Below are 18,673 nucleotides of genomic sequence, written 5' to 3' on the forward strand. Positions count from 1 at the left end.
TTAGTCCCTTGCTCCTCCTCCTTCCCAAAACCCCACTACTCCTCCCCTTGAATCTAGCCCCCCTTCTGCTCCCAGTACTCTTTGAACTGGCTCCCCCAGGGACCTTCCCCTTCAACCACCTCCCCTATCTCTGTTCCCCATGTTCTCCGTTCAGATTCTCCCCTTTGCTTTATGTACACCTTTGAGTTCCAAGTCAAGGGCAGCGTACCATTCTCCTGGATCCAGGGAAGGGATAATCATAGCCTGGTGTGCCATGCAGAACTTCATCTCCTTGAGCTATTTGTTGAGGGTCTGAAGGTGGAGGATGGTTCTGAGACTTGTCCTGGCTTTGGTATCTGAAAGTATCAGGAATAAAACGTGCACCAACTAGTGGAGGGGGAATAGGGGAGGATTCTGCCAATAAGTTTACATTTGCAAATGTTCCCTGCCTGCCATCTTGCTTTGCAGCAGTGGAGGGCTCCCTACTTCACTCCCACTGCGAAGCCTTCTTCAATGAGGGCAGGATTTTCCCCTTCCTGTGCACACAGCTTCCGGTATGAGTCCTCATGTAATTGTGCAGAAGCCGTTTAAACCCCAGAGCCAGTATGTGACTCTCTCAGCCACCTGCCCTGAGTTCCTTGCTATACCCTGTGGTAGGTATGTCCTTTGAGTTGTTTAAAAGTTTACTGGTATCAATTTAATTATGTGCTCTCTTTGTTCTCTTTTGGGATGGGACAAAAAAGGACCGCTCAGTGCTAGCTGTGCTCACCTGGGAAGATCCTAAAGCTATTGTGCCCTCTGTGCGTTAATGTTTGCTGTTAATCCAGGTCCCTGGCTAAATGTCTGCAACCCACCCAGAGAGGTGGCATGCAAGTGAATGGGGGTGAGGAGGGAGGCTATATAGAAATGTCACTCCTGATGCAATTCTACCCCCTACTGGTTATCCATGGAGTGGTACAGCCTCTTGGCTGCTTGCCTGGGTATTTGATGAAAAGAGCTGTGTAAGAATAAAGAGAAAACAGGTTGTTCAGTAGGGGGGAAAAAACGGAGAGGGGGATAAAGGACCTGGGGAGGGGGTAAGGCTGAGCAGTTAACAGCATTATTAGAATCAGCTTGGAAGCGGAGCTCTATTGAACCTGGAGCGTCTTGACAAAACGCGCACACACAGGCCCCCGCAAAGCAAAACACTTTGGAGTTTCTTTTGAAAGTTCAGTGACCGTCAAAAAGAATCGCCTGTCACGTTCGTGATAAAACAGTCACTTCATTGCCGGGGAGGGACGGACGGTCGGTCACCGCTTTCCTTTGCTTTGCCAATCCGGCATCAGATGGAGGATCTATAGCCCCATGTCTTTTCGGTCCCCCCTCCCGCCGATGCAGGGTATCGAGAAGGGGGGGACGGGGACCTCCTACTTATTTCATTTAACAAAATGAAAGCAGACGCGGGTGGGGGGGGGGTGTAATTTGCAGAGTCATGTGGAAGCAGAGTCACCGTTTTAATTGCGTGCGTGTGTGTTTGTGTAAAGCTCGTGTGTGCAGCAGTACGTGGTGTGATTAGGGATTTAGCAGCCAAGTCTACCCCAAGTTAAGTGAATAACGATGAAAATTACTGTTTTCAGCTGAAAATGCCTGTGAGCCATTCATAAGAGCTGATCGAATAATGGACCCCCTGAAACCTGCAGTTTTGCTCACTCTTCTCGTCCTAGCAGGGGGTCTCTTCTTCACTTCCCATCTCAGTGCTGGCTTCACGGTGAACCACAGTCCCAGTTCTTTTGCTCATGGGAGATATTTTGCATTGACGCCCCCGCCCCCCGAAACAATGCACGAGCAGGAAACGTAATTTGCTTGCAACATGTTGTCCCCAAGTCCCTGCAGATAGGACACAGCTGAGCAGTAAAATGGATCAAACGGTTGGATTCAAGAAAATACCCTCCGATGTCTCCTGCTCTGTATTTATTTTTGTAAATCCCCAACCCCGGTTTGGTGCAGGAGTTTTGCTGCTCCTTCAGTGCAGAAGGGTCTTAATTACACTGATTCCCCTGTGGGCAACCCTCTGTCAGAACAAAAGCCAGGAGTGCAGAATGGGGTCGGTAGCCGAGGTCGGCTGAAGTCTGGTTAGTGACGGTGTGGAGCTGTCTGAGAAAAGGAGAGGAAAAGGCAGGCGTTAGGACTCAGGGGAAATCTCTCGTCTCTGTCTCTCTCCCCCTCCCCCTGCTTTCCCTCCCCCTTCTTCAATCAGTTTGTGCTACTCATCAGATCAGGATAGCAGCTCCAGCTCGGAGATACATCTCCAACTCTCTGATGTACCAATGCAGGGGATATTTGCCAGGCACACAGAGAGACAGCTGCACTGCTATAGCGGGGAGGGAATGTGAACTCCAATAAAGAATGAATCGGATTGCCACAATTGTCTTTCTGGTGCAGCTGTTGCAAAAAGCAGAGGGGCAGGTCTTCCCAGGTGAGTTCATCCATTCTTCACTTGTTCTGTAGGCAGCCCTCGCGAAGGCTTTCAACTTAACCGGGGGCAGAGAGTGAGCCAGCGATAAGGGGGTGGCAATACACCGCAACGTGTCTGTTTGGGGCTGGATTGTGTGGACGTTCTGTGTGGGGTTAAGTTTGCCTTTTTGCAGTGATTTGCTTGCTTTGCTCTTCGCGTGCATCTCTTCGGCGTGGTGGGTTAAATACAAAAGCCAGGGGAGAGCTGGATGCAATGTATTGAATTATGTGGGATCTGCCCTACTCTTTCTTCTACCCTTTTCCACCTCGAGCTTTTTCTGAAGGATCATGGGCTGGAAAGAATAGATTTGTCTCATCAAAGCCCAGCGGATGGCAAGGAAAAGAGCAATCCTATTAAAAGTCCTTTAGAATGATGTTTGTCTTCAAAGTCGTAATAGTGCCTCAACACTAACTCCCTTTTTAATGGGTTTGTTTTGTTTGCTTGCCTCCACAAGAGATATGGGTTTTATAAACATACATATTTTCTCTCTCTGAGGAGGGGTATGTCTCTTTAAAAGTTGTGGCTTGTGTGAAATGAAAGCGTCCCTTTCATTCTTGGGGTCAAGACAGTTGGGTCCTTTTTATAGTAAACAGTTGTTCTGAATCAAAGGCAGGGGTGAGCCTTGGGGAAAACGTGCCACCGCGCTGCAAGTCACTAGACGGTACCTTTAAACCAAAGTTAGGCAACACTTTTTAGAAGTTCACTGGCAGCTTTTGCTCCCTGCCCTCCGGGGATCCCAGAGTTTGATTAACTTTCTCTGGATGGCTGAGATACTTGGACTTCTCAGGATCTCGGTTATTTTAATCTGTAAGGAGACTGTTTTAGAGCAGAGAGAGACTGTATGTAACCTAATAGTAGCCGTCTCTCTCTCTTCCCCCCTCCCCCCCCCCCAAGTTCCTTAAGTATAGCTGGAATTCCTTCAAGATGATAGGTGTCCATTGAGCTAGTTTTCTGCCTCTTTCCCCATTTTGCAGGTGGATCAAAAGTGGGGGAGTGATTTCTGCTTTCCCTGGTGGTGTGGAATCAATTTTCTTGTGCTTCAGTTAGCAAATCTTTAAAACACACACACACACACACTGCCCCTCACCCTGTATTTACCCCTTTCCCAGCTTTCTTTTGCCTGAATGTTTAAGATGAGTAAAGGCGACTTCCCTGCTCCTAACTGCGTTTGTGGACTGGAGATGATAAATCTCACCCACTGAGGCTCGGCCATTTACATTCCATACCTTCAGCGGGGGTGCCCAGCACGCCGGGGTTTAGTGCTCCTGACATGGTGAGGAATGAAGATGCTAAGAGAGATCAAATGACTTTTATCCGGCTTCTTTAAGATATAGATGTTGGGCAGCTCAGCAAATGGGGACCAGGCAATCAGACCCATGTGTAAAGCTGAAAGACATTTTTTTCCATTGCGAAATCGTTTTAAAGAAAGTTTGGCGTGAGGCTGGCTGAGTCGGTAGGAGAGCTCCCATTCAGCTCTGTGAGGTACAGGCGCAAATCACTCCAATGCTGTTTAATAACAAATTTATATTTAGATTGCTAAGCAACGGCACATGTTATCAGATTTATTAAAAACCACTGGGAAATGTAACCTTGCTAAATAGCTCCTTTCATGAGTAAAACTATCTATGGAGCTTATGGTATTTTTTTAAAAAAAAATACCCCTTTTTAATGACTGTTCTGAATGTGATTTCAGGATATATAGGACTGAGGTTGACCTAAACTGGGGCTAGACCCTAGGCTCGTGTTCCCCTTTGATGAATCACTTAGCTCGCATGCTTAGAAAAAAAATCCATTTTTAAGTAAAATTGAAAACTTTTTCGTGGAAGGGGGACGTAGGTGTGGGAGAGAATAAACGGTACCATAAAAGGCGCAGAGCAAATGCAGGTGCACTGGAAGCAAATGGCTAATCCTTTCCAAACCAGGATGGAAATATTCCATTATCATCGTTAGCTAAGTGGGAAAGCTAGTGTTTGATCTGCCTGATTGTGAATGTCAACTTTCACCTCCCACTCTAATGCCTGCCTTGTTGTTCAGAATGATGAAATGATCTTATTTATACATATAAATATGACTGCTGAGCCACTTCCACGGATGAGGTTATATGGAAAGTGTTGCCTCTTTTTAGATTACATTTAAAGGCTGAGTTCTTAATGCCCTGTAACCAATTCGCCCAGCTAAGATTCTGACAATAAAAGCAAATGGGCAGAATGTCCCCGCACCCTGCCCCTCGGTTGGATTTCAATTAAGGATCAAGTTGTGGGATCGATTCCGTCCGTTGTATCCCATGCACGTTTGCTGTCTTCCATCAGATGGTGCTGTCTTCATAACTATTCGGATGCAAATACCTCTTGACTACATGCGGATGGAACGATTTTTTTAATGCTTAATGTGTTTATTCAGCAGCCTTTTGTTAAACATTCTGAAAAGTCACTGTGCAAGAAATGGGTTGCTTTTGTTTGTTTGTTCTGTATGGTAACGCATGTAAAAAGGGGGAAGCCAAGAGTTCAGTGTTCAAGGCAGAACAACACTGAATCCCTTCCTGTCGTGCCCACTTACTTTCCAATGCTGCACCATAAAACTTAGTATCAGAAATACTGGTGGAAATGTAACAAATGGATACTGGTTTCCTGCTTGTACTACTTGTTTAATACCCGGGGACCTTTTAAATCCCTTTGTTGGCCGTTCTCCTTAATACAACTGTTGCCTTGCGCTATTTGTAACATTTTTCCTCCTCTTCTCTCACCAATTACTTTTAGTTGCACACAATTTCGAACACCTCTTTTTATTTATAACACTGCAGATCTGCTCTTGAGGTTTTAAACTCTTCTTGCTGTAGGTTCCAAATCTAATTAATTCTAACTACTTTTCACTAGAATACACAGCAGTAAAATCTCAAGTGCATCTAGCAACTGATGATTCTCATTTCAGAAGATAAGGGACTTTCCTTATGGGGAAATACTTTCTCTTAAAATACCTGTGTGTGTACGGCAATTTTCTTCTTCCTTTTGACATATGGAGTTATCCCTACAACTGTCTTGTGCTCTTTGATATGCTCTTCTTATTGCTTGTGGAAATCCTGCAGATTTACAACCTTGACATAACATTCAGGGGAAAACTGGGACAGTAGGTTGCACGGGGATTGTTCCCCTGAACACAGTGGCCACATTACTTTGACACTATTGTTTCTCTTGATGGCAGTGTTGATTATATCACAGATGCCCTTCTTTTTACCTTGCTTTGCTGTAGTGGAGCTCTTGAGCATTTGGGCATGTATGTTTTCAAAGATTGATGTCTGACCATAAAACCAAAACCACAAATGATGTGTTAGAACATGGTGTATGTGGGAAAGTGAAAAGCGGGGAGGCTGGAGAGAGATTTAGGGGTGATTAATTCATTTACTAGCAGATATGTAAACAGATTAGCAAATTGGCAGCGAAAAATGGATTTTACAGCATAAGCTACTCTATGTGGCAATTGTTAACAATGTAGCCATTTAACTCACTAATCACTTCCCACTCCCTCTGGGGAACTGTTAGCAGCACAGTTCAACTTTATTTTTCTTCCTGGCTGGCTTGATTCCCTTCCCCCCCCCCAAATAAATGAACAATTAATATTAAACAAGGTGCTTTTTCCACAGCCACAATAAAAAGTCTTTGTGTGGTAAAGCCCAGCTAGTTCTCAACCTCCAGGTCAGAACCCATTGTTTCTTTTGCAAAATGCCCAACCTCATGTATGCCCCACTCCAGCCTGTTTCTTTCATTTTAAATTTTAATTGTGGAATCCTGCAGTGTCCTCCCTGTATAGTCCCAAATCCCTACACTTTACAGTAATGTTATGGGAATGGTTTTGGATGATTACTATAGAATACTGTGGTATCTTCTTTAAATAAGGCATCGTGATCTGCTACTCTCGAAACAATGGTGGTGCCAGAGATGTAGATATGAGGCTTTGTGGAATTTATAGAATGGGGTTAGGACAAGAATTGTTTCTTATGGGAACAAGTATTCATGTTGTGTATAAAACCTATTAACCAAAGAGAAGAAAATAAAATAAATTGATATGTTCAGTCTACTGAGCTTTGAAGGATTAATCCCTACATCAATGTCTCTTCATAATTTCCCCTGTATTGTCTTTCAATGCTCATCATTATTATTTTGATTATTTATGATAATTATTAGGAGTGTAATGAGCTGATCTGACTGGTATCTGCTTTGCTGCTGTGGTTATTTTATTATCTCATTAACAAAGAGATAATAGAACAATTGGTAAGTGTTGCTTTTGGGCTGAATGGGATGCACCGAATATAGGGAAGAATGTTGTCTTATATGGCTTTGGATACTGATGTTTGAACATTTTAAGTCTATGGGCTAAGTAAACACCTTTAACTCCATTTGAAGTCAACATAACTTGGCATTTCTGAATATCAGGCGAGAGGCATCTAAAATCAAGCACCCAACATTTGAGGTGATTTGAATTAATTATCTCTGGGCTTATTCACTCATCTGAAAGAATAAGAATAATACTTGCCTACGGTACTTGTTCTGAGATCTGATCAATATTTGCAATGCTTTCTGTGATCTGTGGCTGAAAGGAGACTGGGAGTGTGTATGCTTATGCAAAGTATTTGTATTATCTATAACAGGAAGCAAGGTGATGGATTTCCTTGTAATTCTTTGGATGCAAGCGGCTCCAAACCTGCTGCCTCCATTTTCTGTAATCAGGTGGTTTGAAATCTTGCATCTCAGTGTAACTGAAGATGAGGACTTTTTTACTGAAACTCCAAAGAAGAGGTTCTCAGCCCTTGGAAATCAGCACCCAACTGAAGGTTTGGTCTGGATTGCCCAATGTGAGATTCCCTTCATACTTTTCATGCTGGCTTGGAAGTTGTGAATTTCACTTCCGTGATGTGTGCAGCTCTTATATTGAATATGTTTGGCATTAGCCAGCCTTAGGTTGTAATTCCGGAGTTGACTGCAGTGTGTCCTGATTTTACTGTACACCATAACATTGATGCTGGACAGCACAGATTGGCTCATTTCATAGAATATCAGGGTTGGAAGGGACCTCAGGAGGTCATCTAGTCCAACCCCCTGCTCAAAGCAGGACCATCCCCAACTAAATCACCCCAGCCAGGGCTTTGTCAAGCCTGACCTTAAAAACCTCAAAGGAAGGAGATTCCACCAGCTCCCTAGGTAATGCATTCCAGTGCTTCACCACCCTCCTAGTGAAAAAGTTTTTCCTAACATCCAACCTAAACCTCCGCCAATGCAACTTGAGACCATTACTCCTTGTTCTGTCATCAGCTACCACTGAGAACAGTCTAGATCCATCTTCTTTGGAACCCCCTTTCAGGTAGTTGAAAGCAGCTATCAAATGCCCCCTCATTCTTTTCTTCTGCAGACTAAACAGTCCCAGTTCCATCAGCCTCTTCTCATAAGTCATGTGTTCCAGTCCCCTAATCATTTTTGTTGCCCTCTGCTGGACATTTTCCAATTTTTCCACATCCTTCTTGTAGTGTAGGGCCCCAAACTGGACACAGTACTCCAGATGAGGCCTCACCAGTGTCGAATAGATGGGAACAATGACGTCCCTCAATCTGCTGGCAATGCCCCTACTTATACAGCCCAAAATGCCATTGGCCTTCTTGGCAACAAGGGCTCACTGTTGACTCATATCCAGCTTCTCATCCACTGTAACCCCTACGTCCTTTCCTGCAGAACTGCTGCCTGGCCATTCGGTCCCTAGTCTGTAGTGGTGCATGTCCTTGTTGAACCTCATCAGATTTCTTTTGGCCCAATCCTCTAATCTGTCTAGGTCCCTCTGTATCCTAGCCCTACCCTCCAGCGTATCTACCACTCCTCCCAGTTTAGTGTCATCTGCAAACTTGCTGAGGGTGCAGTCCACGCCATCCTCCAGATCATTAATGAAGATATTGAAGAAAACCAGCCCCAGGACCAACCTTAGGGGCACTCCGCTTGATACCGGCTGCCAACTAGACATGGAGCCATTGATCACTACCCATGGAGCCCGACGATTTAGCCAGCTTTCTATCCACCTTATAGTCCATTCACCCAGCCCATACTACTTTAACTTGCTGGCAAGAATGCTGTGGGAGACTGTATCAAAAGCTTTGCTAAAGTCAAGGAATAGCACGTACACTGCTTTCCCCTCATCCACAGAGCCAGTTATCTCATCATAAAAGGCAATTAGGTTAGTCAGGCATGACTTGCCCTTGATGAATCCATGCTGACTGTTTCTGGTCACTTTCCTCTCCTCTAAGTGCTTCAGAATTGATTCCCTGAGGACCTGCTCCATGATTTTTCCAGGGACTGAGGTGAGGCTGACTGGCCTGTAGTTCCCCAGATCTTACTCCTTCCCTTTTTAAAAGATGGGCACTACATTAGCCTTTTTCCAGTCTTCCAGGACCTCCCCTGATCGCCATGAGTTTTCAAAGATAATGGCCAATGGCTCTGCAATCACATCAGCCAACTCCTTTAGCACTCTCGGATGCAGCGCATCCAGCCCCAGGGACTTGTGCTTGTCCAACTTTTCTAAATAGTCCTGAACTACTACTTTCTCCACAGAGGACTGGTCACCTCCTCCCCATGCTGTGCTGCCCAGTGCAGTAGTCTGGGAGCTGACCTTGTTCGTGAAGACAGAGGCAAAAAAAGCATTGAGTACATTAGCTTTTTCCACATCCTCTGTCCCTAGATTGTGGGCCCCTTACTGAATGAGGGAAGCACTTTCCTTGACTTTCTTCTTGTCGCTAACATACCTGAAGAAACCCTTCTTGTTACTCTTAACATCTCTTGCTAGCTGCAACTCCAAGTATGATTTGGCCTTCCTGATTTCACTCCTGCATGCCTGAGCAATATTTTTATACTCATCCCTGGTCATTTGTCCAGTCTTCCACTTCTTGTAAGCTTCTTTTTTGTGTTTAAGATCAGCAAGGATTTCACTGTTAAGCCAAGCTGGTCGCCTGCCATATTTACTATTCTTTCTACACATCAGGATGGTTTGTCCCTGTAACCTCAATAAGGATTCTTTAAAATACAGCCATTTAAACTGGAGGACTTGAACCACAGAATTGTTTTTCCCATTGAAGCATTCTTCTCCTCCAGTTCTATAGCTTTTGCTAAACTTTTCGTGTGGTAGCTTCTGACAGCACATCCCATCACCATGTAAATGCTACTTGGGTAGAATTTCACCTGGTTGGCACCTGCTCCTTTCAATAAGGCATTACTTTTCTGTTTATGCATCCTCAGCCTTTCTGGATATAGGCCTTGCATCGCCATGACTAGCCTCCATTTTCTAAATGCCATTCACCCTCCACCTTCTTGGTCGCTCCTTTGAAACATTGTAGAGCCCATACTCTCACTGGTGAAGACTTACCTAAGTGGTGAATGGGTCTGTGCCCATGAGTAAGGGCATCACAATCTGTCCGTGTGTCATGGTGTAATTCTATCATAAGCTGCTGCTGCTTATTATTGCAAAATCTCAAGATTGTTTCTTCATGGTAGTGAGACAATTCCTCTGTCTTAATCAGACCCTACATCTTTTAATCAGGCCCGCTTGTTTTTTAATGTCTGATCAAATGCATGCCATCTATCATATTGTCATTCTGAAATATTGGATAGACTGCGGTCTGGCTCTCGGGGCATTTATACATTTTAGAAGAGAGATTATGATGAATCAGTTAAGGTATTTAAAGTCCTTTTGAAGATCTGAGGCACTAAATAAGTAAAGTGTTATTTATTATCTAGCATAGCACTGGGGAAACGGAAAAGGGAGGGCAGCATGGACCTTATGCACCTGTGAGGAAGGTTTAGCAAGCAGAGAGGAAGAAAACCCCAATAAGAACGAGCCTATTTGACACTCAGTCTCCTCTGCGTTTCTCTTTTTTTTTAATTAGTCCCTATAAATTAATTCAGGGCCAGCCACTTGATTTCTTGTTTCCTGCTGGGACTGTGGGCTTGGGACTTCAAGCAGAATCCAAATGAATTCCGTCTCACAGTTCAGAGTGGTGCAGTGGTTATAAAATGACTGAGCTTCTGAAGCAGTGCATGGATTTTAAGGAGGTGGAGCCTGGCTCTATCCCTTGGTATTTTGAGTCCCATCTTCCAGAAAGGCTGTGGAATTTGATGGCTGATGATGTGTGTGGTATACGCTGTCCAATGAGGCTGCTTGAACAGCCTACAGCTCCTGGCTGAAAAAAGATGTTAGCAGAAGTTACTTTGAGCCTTCTCTTTACGAAAAGTATCCCATGCTTTGTACTTTGCTGTCAGATGAAATTTCTTCATATCTGACCTCTCAAAGGAAAGGGTGAGTTTACCATGGCTGCTTCTCATTCACAGCCTTGTCATGATCCTGAATTCAAGCCAAGATAGTGACAGTATGTAAAACCTCAGGGAAGAGCTCCTGGCTGCAAGTGAGTTGGTGGCTGCAAGTGAGTTGGCTGCAACCTAGGCTTTTAAAGGTGTACATGGAACAAAGACGAATTGCTAGCCTGCCTGCTCTCCATAACGTTGTAAAGCAACACTTACTGTAGTGTTATCTTGGGCTCTGATCCTTCTCTCTCCTCTCCTTGAAGTCAGTGGCGGGAGAAAAAATTCCATTGATTTCAAGGGGAGCAGGCTTCTGCCTGGTACTTTGGATATCTTTGCTGGGATTTCATGCTTTTGACTCTTGCAATCCCACAGGGTTAGGCTTTGTTGTTATTTAATAGCCCCATGTCCCAATCCACTAGAATTAAAGCCAGGCGCTCTGGTAATGCCGGCAGAAGACCCACAGATGAAAAGAGGCCCACAGATGTGCAAACAGGGCGACTATATTTTGCACATTCATGTTCAGGGTTTTCCCTTATTAGTCAAAGCGGTGGGGCTGGGAGTGGCAGTACTAACATTTTTTTTTCTTAATTAAAGGGAAAGATGAAAGGGGTGAATTCTCACAGGGAGCGTGTGAATGGTAAGAACCAACTAGGGGAGGCAGGAGGAGAGGGGATGGAAGAAACTGACATCCCGTAGACATATGTTAGATTGGAATCACAGCAGCACTCAGTATGTGAGCAAAGAGAACATTCCCATCAGCCAGATGGGAAACTGTTCTCCATGACACTTCATTTCTTCAGGACACGGATTTTCTGTCAACATTCACCCACTTACATGGTAACAGCATAGAGTTTATTTTGTGTTTCCAATATAATTTGAGGTGAGTTAAATGCTTTGATGGGAGTAATTATTACTTTCAAAGTTGTTTTGGAGGCCCTGTGACAGAGAGTCTTGTACACCTGACACATCTTGATTTAAAAAAAAAAATCACTTCTTACTTTGAATTAAGGTATACAACCATCACTAAAGCCTAAAATATGTTCTGTAGTTAATCCATTCACATACCATCTAATCTAGCAAGTGGAGTTGCTACCCTCCTCTCAACACAGCATGTGTACATGCATATCCCCATGCCATCCACAATAAGTTAGTGTCCAAAAGTTTCCTTGCTGTGGATTTTATTTTGTTCCTTAAGAACAATGGAGCACAAACATTACCTTCAACTGGCTATTTTTAGGTTTTGTATGAAAGACTTCCTGTCTTGTACCCTGTACCCAGTATCCTGTCTTCTGACAGTGGCCAATGCCAGGTGCCCCAGAGAGAATGAACAGAACAGGTCGTCATCATCAAGTGATCCATCCCCTATCACCCATTCCCAGCTTCTGGCAAACAGAGGCTACACTTCAGAGCAGGGTTTTGCATCCCTGCCCATCTTGGCTAATAGCCATTGATGGACCTATCCTCCATGAACTTATCAAGTTCTTTTTTGAACCCTGCTATAGTCTTGGCCTTCAAGGGGAGTCAGAACAGACAGAAAATAATGTCCAGGGTTCAAACTGCAAAACACAACTGGGATACTGTTCCTGGGGCCCAAGGATTTTGAGACTGACTTCTGCCTCTGCCCCAGCTTCTGATTTCTTCCAGCTTATCTGCTATCCAAAATTACTTGAAAAATGACATCTTTGAATAATTTTTTGACCTTTAGGCTGAAAGCCAAGATGTGGTGATAACTTTGAACATACCAGTCACATCGTAGAATTTCTGTTCTCTAATTGGATGAGTTTATCTCCTGGAATCAGGTCTTCACTATAAATATTCATGTTTACAGATTCATAATTCACTTTGCATGAACGGCCTTCATTATTTGCTGAATAAAGGCTGCCAGCGAACTTGTTTGCTAGAATATCCATGACAAGCAAAGAAAAGAGCATCTCGAGCACAACCAGAGTGAATTCACTTCCTGTTTTTGTTTTGGTGTTTACTCAGCTCTGTTGATACTCCTATATTTACTCTGTAGTTGCGTGATATTTATTTTCCAGTAATGATTAAGCGTGAACATGTAAACAGCAAGGAGTTGATTCAGTATTTTCACTCTTTTGAAATTCGGTATTATCCAGTGCATTTCTGTACCCTAGTAGGTCATTGTAATAGTAGCAGAATTGAAAACCTCAGTGGATCCTTCTGCTCTATTCTCTGAGGTCAATGCCAGGCAGCCCAGGTGTGAGCATATAGCATCAGATGGCAGCCCAATAAAATTAAGCATCTAGAAGGCAATCTGTCTGTCAGCGAGCTGAAGGGGACTGCTTTTTTCCTCCTCCCTAACCCCAGCCCCCACAAAAAAGCAAAATATTAAGTTTGAGAGAGAGACTTTTGTTCCCTCCAGGCCTTGGCTAAACAAGGCATAACATTCTGATCAGAAACACCCCTTGGTCAGTGGTTTCTAGTTTTCTGCCCTCTGCCTCTGTGTCCTGACTGCTTGTTGCCAGCACTGACTCATTCCCTTTAGGGGAAATGGATGTTGCTGAAGCAGTGCTAAGCCCATTGCTTGGGTCCAGCTTGTGAAAGCATGGAAGGTAAACAGGCAGCCATGGTTGTTTTGCTTGCCAGAAATCCAGACATATTGCATATGACACACACAGAGTTATTGCCAGAGACGCTGCCTACTTGGACGCTTCCTAGTTAAAATGGACCCAACGTTAAACTTTTGTGAAAACAAGCTTTTATAAAACCTAAGACGAATAGAAATGTTTCCAGAAATGAAATAGTTTTCTTTTCACTGACATTTTCCCTGCAATGACTAAAATCAAAACATTACAGCACTAAGAATCTGACCCTTATGGAAAACCCCCCTGTAGAATCTAGTAGGAAAACCCCCTGTAGAATCCTATAGGTTTTATTTTAAGCTAGCCTATAGCGAGTCTTGGAAGAATTTGATTTTGTATTTTTTATAATTCTGATGGATAATATCAATGTTTATTGTTAAGTATTTTTTTATTTTTATCTATTTACATTTTCACAGTTGTGGGAAATTATGGGGGTCAGATAATTATTTAATGACAGTATATGTTGAGATTAAAAAAGTGAAGCCTTCATAATTGTTAAGACACAAATTGTCAATATCACATGTCAAAGTCTACAAGGTAAATATCCTTAAATCAAACTCTAATAAATTCTCAAGCAGCATTTTTTCTTACTTTGCCTAGCTGTAAATTTTGATGATGATCACAAAAAATATTTTTCTTGAGGTTGTGTGTGAATGGTGAAATCATCATTTACCAACAAAAATCTAATCCTTCCAAGCCTACTTATAGAACTTATTAAGCAATTTCATCCTGCTATGAAACTCTGTGTTGGCTCAAAACTTACACAAATGACATTTCTCTTCATGTTGTTTCTACAACAGAAACGTATTAATTTTCTATAGAACCTTCTTGGGGTCACCACTACTAAACTCTGCAGGATTTAGTCCCATAAAAGGAACTTGAAACTGATTATAAATTGTGCCATTACTATTTAACATTTTTATATGCAACTATGTTGAAGCCCTATTGGATTGTCATTTTCTAGGACAGTGCCTAGCCCAAGTCTTAGAGTCCAAGCTGAAAGAGATGCTAAGAGTAATCAAAGTGTATAAATGTTGACAATTAGATTGGATTTTAGATTATTTAGAAAATAAGGTCTTACAAATAACATAAGCTTTGTGTTTTACAACACCTGATTTTAAGCTGAAAATGTCTCTTTAAAGCAAATGTACCATTTTATTAATTTATTTTTTTTTCCTGGTCAGTACGATTCCTTAACGCAACTCTGTCAGCTCGTTGACAGGATTTTTCCTTGTTACTGGTTCAGGTTTTGAACACTCTGGTTTGGATTCTGTGATTGCTGTGTCTATTAACAACTGTCTCTCCTAAACTCCTTGCAAGGGCTCAGATGGCATTTGTATCTGGGGGTCACTGTGCATATTAGCAGAGGTCAGCACATGGTAGAAATCAGCAAAGGGGTGGCAAGCTCACAAATAAGGAAACATGCTGTCCCTACTGGCACAGATTAACCCTAGAGCCTGAGAAAATCAGACATTATGGAGAGGAGAGGGAAATAGACTCTGCATAATTAATTGCCCCTAAATGAACTTACAAAGCAAAAAATATCCCTCCTAGAAGAATGTGTTGGGTTTTTTTAATATAACATATCTACATATGTTGTTTTATGTGTGAAGTAATATACCTAGTCTGGAATTACATGCACATTTAGTAGAACTACAAGTGTGAACAATGGGTACTGGGCTAGATGGACAATTGGTCTGACCCAGCATGGCCGTTGTTATGTTCCTGTTCGTTGATGCAGTTCTAGTAAATATACAAAATGTTTAGATGCATGCTTACAAACAATACTATGGGACACAGTATTGATGCTGTTCCGAGGTTTGTCCGCATCTAAACAAGATCTCCCACATTTTTTTGAGGTCTACATAACTCAGAGGCTGTCTGTGCTGATGAGTCACTGAAAGACTAGAGAAAAGCAAACATGGTGCCAATTTTCAAAAATGAAAGAAGATAGCTTTATGGGATGTTAATTCCCAGCATCAAACTTCTATCTCTAGCAGAATAAGTACTGAAGGAAAAAAACATTTCAGTGCTTTATTGTGCAAGGTACCAAGTTCTGCTGTGAAACGCTGACTGTATCCTCAGCTCTCACTGACTTCAATATACGTCTGGGGTACCTGACACTTTGCAAGATTGAGCCCCTTGAGAGTATTAGCAATAAGTAGTGTGGGTTTTGAATAAATCTTGCAAGGCAAGCCTGATTGTACAAAAAAAAAAAAAAGAAGTGGACAAAGGGAGCGCAGTAGGTGTATTTAGATTTTAGTGAAGAATTTGATTCTTTTCCCCGTAACAATATTTTCAGTTGAGTGAAGCTGTCTGTTTGGATGCTGCAAGCAATACACATAGATCCCGGTCCTATTTATCATCTTCCTTAATGTTCTGGAGAAGTAAACAGCATATTTCATAAATTTTGCCAGATACCTAATTGGGAGGATTGCAAATACTGATGAGGATGGAGAAATAATAACAAGGTGCCTAGAGAGGTTACAATCATAGGCAGAAAAAACTAAATTAGCTGCAGCTGGGGAAAATGAAAGCTACTGTAATATATCCATGGGAAATAAACACACACTTATATTCGGTGGGTGGGTGGGAACCTGAAAGGTGTTAATGCTGGGACTTAGATGTGAGAGTGCACAGCAATTTAGATATGACTATGGAATTAAATCTAGAGGCAAAAAGCAGCCTATACAGTGTTAAGCTGCATACCCAAGAGGGAAAAATAGCCCTTCTCTACATGGTGGTTGTATCACTGCACCTGAAAACATTGCCTTCAGCACTGGGAACTATATTACCATAATTGACAGATTAGAAGCTCAGAGTATGTCAAAATGATCAGGGGGCTAGACTTGTGAGGAGAGATTAAAAGAGCTAACTATGTTTAGCCTGGCTAAGTAATGGCTGAGGGTGGGATGGACGGGGGATAACTTGACAAATATTTGAAAGATCTGAACACTAAAGAGAGAGAGGAATTATTTAGTAGGCATGTAGAGTGATGGGATAACGTTAAACAAGGGAAATTTTAGGTGAAGCATCAGGAAAATCTTGACACTGAGGTGGGTAAGGCTGTGGAATAGTCTCCCAGGGATGTGGTGGAAACCCCATTGCTTGGGCCATTTAACTTTAGACTGCTTGAAAGAGTAGAATATGTAATACAGGGAACAATTCTGCACTTACTGGGGAATTGGACTGAAATATCTAATGAGTCTTTGTTTCTAACCTTATGCCTCTCTAATAATACTAGCAGGCCCCAATGCTAACATGTCTTTTAGTCATATGTTTGCATGATCTATCGATGTTATTTTGGGGGGCCAGCATTTGAAGAATGACAACCACTCACCCTTCTTATTAAAAAAGCAAAACAAAATATAAATATGAAGGCACTCCTGCCTTCTTAATAATAACCGTGCAATAACAAACTAGCATGGTTGAATCATGAATAGAGAAGACAAATTTAGCGAAGAACTCTTCAGTGTCATTCTTATGATTAAGGGGGATTAGGAGCAGCAATAAAACAAAATTGTCATATAACAAATATGACGATGAACAATACCTTACTGCTGTCATTTCAGCTGTTTTAATTCATCTGAACTGAAGTCCACAGAGGACAGTGGGAGTATGTCCTTTGACATCAATAGACTTTGCATCAGACCAACAATTTCCTCTGTTTATCCACTCATGCAATATGTGTCCTACATACACAGACTATGTTAAGAGAACATGTACACCCTTAAATCAGCCCCCTTCTGCATATGCATTATTACGATATCCTCTTAATTATATGAGTACATAGTATTTTTTCCCCACTAGCTCCCTGCCTCATTCAGTGCATTGAATGGACCTGCTGTAGAGATGAATCAGGGTTGTATATTGAAGGAGGCTATTGTCTGTAAGACCCCCTATTTCATTTGTTGCAAAACTTGGAAGCTGTGTAGTGAATGCAGCAATGATGGCAGGAAGAGAATGGAGAGTTCTTGTGTGATGACTGGCAAGTCACTTAAACTAAACTTTCCATGGGTGGTCACTAATTGTGTGTTCCTCATTTTCTGGGTGCTTGGTTTGATACCTTGGGAGCTGATTTGCAGAAGTGATGAGCGATCACAGCTGAAACTGAAGTCAATGGGAGCTGGGCTTTGTACACTCAAATGCTGTATAATGCAAAGTACTCTGAGGAAACCTAGGTGCCTCAAATTGGGGATCCAAAATTAGTGGACAGTTTTGACTTCCATCTCTTTGTGCCTCAGTTCCCAGTCTGTAAAATGGGGATGGTAATGCCCCTCTCCTCAGAGGAGTGTCATGCAAATGTATTAGTTAATGCTTGTGAAGCAAGCACCCAAGATAAACCCAGGAGGAAACTAATTATTCTATCCTCAGAGCAGGGTTTGAAATGGTTTGCGGCATATAAGGCATAGAACCACATGTTAAATGATGAGGATAAAACAGGATATTGAATAGCTGCTCTTTCAATGAGAACAGTCCATCCTGTATAGTGAATGAGCAGGGCTTCTGTGGAAAAAGTAGCAAGTGAGCATGTAATTAAGTACTGTATTAAGCACCTGGTGGGGGTGTGGCTGGTGGTTTAATTAAGATTACATAGGTAATCTTAATTCTGGCATTTCCTAATTTTTGAGTGCTCAGCTCTGCAGCCTTAGCTTTCTTTTAACATAGTGTTTTTATTTATTTATACATATAATTATTTATAATATGATACAGAAAGATCCTGTTTGTTCTTTAACTAAGAATTTTCTACATGACACCTCATGGTGTGACCGTTTTATACCCTTTGCCAACATCTTGCATGCAATTAATGTCATCCTGTGTTTTGTTCACCTTCGCTGCAATTGTAGAAAGCTGTAGGGAGAAACCAGGGCTATTGCAATTAAATTGAGTAATTGATTATTCAAATCCCATTTAAAGAACAAAAAAGAGGCAAGAAAACGGATTGTGTTGTTTCATCAACTAATTCAAGGGGACTCAGGTCTTCAGAAAATTAACTCGAATTCCATTCCTTATCTGTTATTGTTTTGAGCATTTAAATTATTGCCACAGTAAGAAGTACAAATAATGAGCTCTTTCCAAACTTGTTCGTTTTTTTAAAATTATTATTTATATCCTCAGGCTTCCAATCTATTTCCTTTGTTGTCTTATTCCCTTTTATGACCAATATGTAATATCCATCCCTTCCTCCCGCGTCCAGTGTGTTTCATGTAATGCCCGTTGATTGCTACCATGTTATATTCTAGAAATGAGCTGTGTTTATAGCAGCAGTG

The 18,673-nt window shown here is 42.2% G+C and overlaps 1 protein-coding gene across 5 annotated transcripts in view; it reads left to right on the forward strand.

Moving 5' to 3' along the window:
* The first annotated feature begins 2,213 nt into the window (after window positions 1-2,213).
* The window catches only part of PTPRT (protein tyrosine phosphatase receptor type T), a 720,698-nt gene continuing 704,238 nt past the window's right edge, over window positions 2,214-18,673 (forward strand). For all 5 annotated transcript variants that reach the window (XM_074970228.1, XM_074970229.1, XM_074970231.1 and 2 more), the window contains exon 1: window positions 2,214-2,434. In XM_074970228.1, coding sequence (XP_074826329.1) covers window positions 2,365-2,434 — 70 coding nt within the window. In that variant the 5' untranslated portion in view covers window positions 2,214-2,364. The remainder of the gene's footprint in view (window positions 2,435-18,673) is intronic.

This window comes from Natator depressus, chromosome 13 (genome assembly GCF_965152275.1).
Source record: "Natator depressus isolate rNatDep1 chromosome 13, rNatDep2.hap1, whole genome shotgun sequence".
NCBI lineage: Eukaryota > Metazoa > Chordata > Testudines > Cheloniidae > Natator > Natator depressus.